The 3,502-nt window shown below is 41.8% G+C and overlaps 1 protein-coding gene across 1 annotated transcript; it reads right to left on the bottom strand.

The window, feature by feature from the left end:
• Positions 1-260: 260 nt before the first annotated feature.
• pdyn (prodynorphin) lies at positions 261-1,497 on the bottom strand. Its single transcript, XM_030782816.1, has 2 exons — positions 1,372-1,497; positions 261-887 (listed from the first exon to the last, which is right to left on the bottom strand). Exons 1-2 carry the CDS (start codon positions 1,495-1,497, stop codon positions 261-263), a joined length of 753 nt encoding a protein of 250 aa, XP_030638676.1.
• Positions 1,498-3,502: the final 2,005 nt, after the last annotated feature.

The following is a 3,502-nucleotide window of genomic DNA, read 5'->3' on the forward strand; positions in this document are numbered from 1 at the left end:
TAAACAAGCATTACTTGTAATATGTAGACTATTGATTTATTACACACTATGTGCATCATGTACGGATCACAACAGTTTTACTGGTCACTGAAAAGTCCGTTATGATAATGCATTTAACCATAAAGTAGCCTATGTTACATAAACAGATGTTACAGTAACATTCTGCAACTTGTTTTGGATAGCAAAACATACAACTATGGATAATAGGATTTAGATGAATTAGCAACATCCTTTGAAGCAGTGACCCTGTAAACGTTGATCTATAGACCAAACTCATCAAATAAATTCGGTTCGTCCTCCGACCGCACGGAAATTTTGAAATGGCGACGTAAAAAACCGCCGTATCGCTTCTGATTGTCCCATTTCAACTTTGGACGGATTCTTCGCATGAAACCCCCATATCTCTTTTGCAAATCCTGTCTGCTACTGTCATCGATGAGGTTGCCTCTCTTTGGCCCAAATTTTCGCAAAAAACCACCATAGCGCTTTACTTCATTCAAGGCAGTATCGTCAAATAGTGTTTGGTCATTTTCCGAGGTAACGTCTTCGCGTTCGGAGTCCTCAGAAAGCTCCGAGACATCTCTCTCGCCGAACTTTCGATATGGCTCGCCATATTTCTTTGCAAAGAATCCTTTTAAATATGTGTTCTCATTCCATGGCGAGGTGGAAATTTTATTTTTGTCGATCCTTTTTATGAATCCACCGTACCGCTTCACCAGACTGGCAACCCAGGGTTCCTCGGGATCCTTCACTTTAGATGTGCTTTGCACGTCTTCGTAATCTTGCTTTAATTCCGTTAAGCCATTTCCAAGTTCCTGCAACGCTTTTTCGCATTTGTCTAATAGGCTGGTGGTTACCAGGGTCCCTTCACATTCTAAGGTACACGTCTGAAAAAGGGAAAAAGCCTTTTATGAGAGACCTGAGAACATATGCCAATCAGATTTAACCCAGATACGAATATCATTAACACACAAATGTATTTCCACGAAAGAGCTCCCGTAAACCATAGTACACTGTCATGTAACGTGATACTTTTAGCGTAACTAGCGTAATAGAGGCTTTGAATAGTGATTTGAAAACATGACACCACGCGCATACCTCTCGCACTTTTTTTCTCTATTATTTAACTATACAACGTTTCGGTCCCTAAAGCCGCTCTCCATGGTTCTGAAGATAGGTCCGCACAATTGTAATGACATATAACTTACAGAAATGACCCCAAATCAACTTTCTGGTGACCAGGCTATTTAAATCCCCCTGTTAAGACATATTAAGTCTTATGCGCATTTAAATGCATGCAAACGTCTCGGCCCTTTAGACGAAATATGTGTTCCAAAATTATAAATAATACAAAGAGCTCAAAACACTTACCAGCCGGTTGACTTCTGTGTCTAGACTGGGGATCTGTTGAGCGCATTTCAAACATTGCGAGGAGCAGTCTGCCTGGGTCAGGGACGGGAAGCTCAGTATGAACGCCAGGACAAACCACTCCATCATGTGCTCAAGTTCCTGACGAACAGAAGAAAAGATCATGGACTTAACAGTCACGCGCGATCTGATTAATGAATCAATACAGATTCTTTCGGTTCATGAGACCATATTTTTTAGCAAAATGTAATCGTTTTATTTCTTGTCAAAGTCTGTAAAGGTAAGTTAGCAATGCGCAGTAGAGCATTTTACGCATAGCCTGTTGCGCACGAAGCAATGACTGACTCCGACAAATTATGCACAATGTAGTGTATAACATAAAAGACTTTACGCACCGAATGACATTCTCTGTCATGTCACTGCGAATATATAAATATAGATATTGCACAGTGCCATTTTAAGTTTGATTTAGAGAATTCTAATTATCGAAATAATATACAAATAAATAAAAATGAAGCGCATTACCTTCTTTAGAGGGAATTTGTTCTCCAGACGCTCAAACAGTCACTTGGGCGGGAAGGTGTCAGTGTCTCTGTTGTGTCCTCTAACTAATGATCTGTTTGGTGTTGTCTTCACTTCTTGTCTTGGAGCACGAAGCACTTCACCATTCTTTTTATTTAGGAGCCCCTTACAGTGTCACATGCTGTCATCAGGATGTACGCACTTTTCAACCAATAGGAGCCACCCCCTCCCCCCCCAACCGACCCGCCGGCACGCGCGCGCGCGCGCACAAACACATACATACACACACACACACATACACACCGTCTCCAACACTCCTGCTCTTGCCCGCACGTTCTCAGCTCTCTTAAGAAACTCGTGAAGGTGTTGTCTTGGGTTTCTTCCTTTTCATTCGCCTCTCGCCCCAGCATTTGTCTTTACATGTACATAACAGGTAATAAAGGTTATACAAGATTTTTACTCATCATTCTGTGTAAGGTTCAGAAAAAAATGAAAGCCACAGTTGAACTGATACACACCAAGGTTATACTGATCACAGTGCGCCTCGGCAAGCGTCAGCGTCACGTCCTTTCTGTCTCGAGGCGCTTTGTATTCGGTGTCGCACGCTTGCCCAGAGTTACAGCGGCATATCCACAATTAAACACCAAACGTATGCCACAGTCGTGCAGGGTTCAGTTACCGAAACTTGGTCTATCATTGCTCTTAGTTATGGGTCTAAATTACGTTGTGTTGTCGAATAAACACTTCGTTTTCACACAGGCCTGTAATCACCGCTCACCCTGACCGTGTCGGCGGAAGCGGCGTCTCAGGACTGAAAGGACAGGACAAGGTTTAGCGACTTGCCAGAAAGCGCCTTCGGCTAAGCATTTTCAATGCCTCTGTTTCTGCAGGTCCTAAATGACAGTCCCAGAGAGGTTTGGAATCTGTACATAAATGCAAAATCAACTATTAAAAATTAGCCCTGGAACACTGTTGATTCCTGCAGGCAGACCAGAAAGTGACCTTGTTGAATTGTGACCCGCATACGGTATGTTATATGTTTTTGTGATCTACTGAATACACCGCGCCTTTCATAAACAGGATACAGGTTAATAAGCGGGCAGCAGCTTCTCTGAACAAAGATTATAATAAGTATAAGCAGGTTAAATTATTTACTGCTGTTCATATTTTACATATGTTCATAAATTGACTGCTGTGTTTATCCTGTCAACTTGAGAAATAAGGATTGCAAGGGTTTTTTTGTTGTTGTTTTTGTTGTTTTTTTAAGGGAAGACTCATTGGGTTTACCTATGCTTGCAGTCTTAAATTAAAACTGTCGAAGCGTTTCTAGGCAACCTCGAACTGCAACTCTTGTATCTGATGTGCTGATTTGCCACAAGGTTCCCTATATTTCCCGTTCTGAGCTTCATTGCATATTGACTCGTTGATGTTATCGGCAAAGGTTTGCAAGAATTTCGTGCATCTTTTGTTAACTCCGAAGGCACGAATTAATCTCACTGCGCTCAAAGGAATCGCTTAGCCCCTCCTGTTAAACAGCTCCTCGATATGGCAAATGAAAGTGTCTGAGGTTTTACGTTTGTGTAACTGTTTATAGATTAAGACGGCAAAATAA

The sequence above is a fragment of the Chanos chanos genome, chromosome 8 (genome assembly GCF_902362185.1).
Source record: "Chanos chanos chromosome 8, fChaCha1.1, whole genome shotgun sequence".
NCBI lineage: Eukaryota > Metazoa > Chordata > Actinopteri > Gonorynchiformes > Chanidae > Chanos > Chanos chanos.

Excerpts from the sequence above, each read along its gene's own strand:
- pdyn (XM_030782816.1), bottom strand. The coding sequence starts at position 1,497 with ATGATGGAGTGGTTTGTCCTGGCGTTCATACTGAGCTTCCCGTCCCTG. Across the intron at positions 888-1,371 it reads ACACAGAAGTCAACCGGCTG|ACGTGTACCTTAGAATGTGA; the intron begins GTAAGTGTTTTG and ends TCCCTTTTTCAG.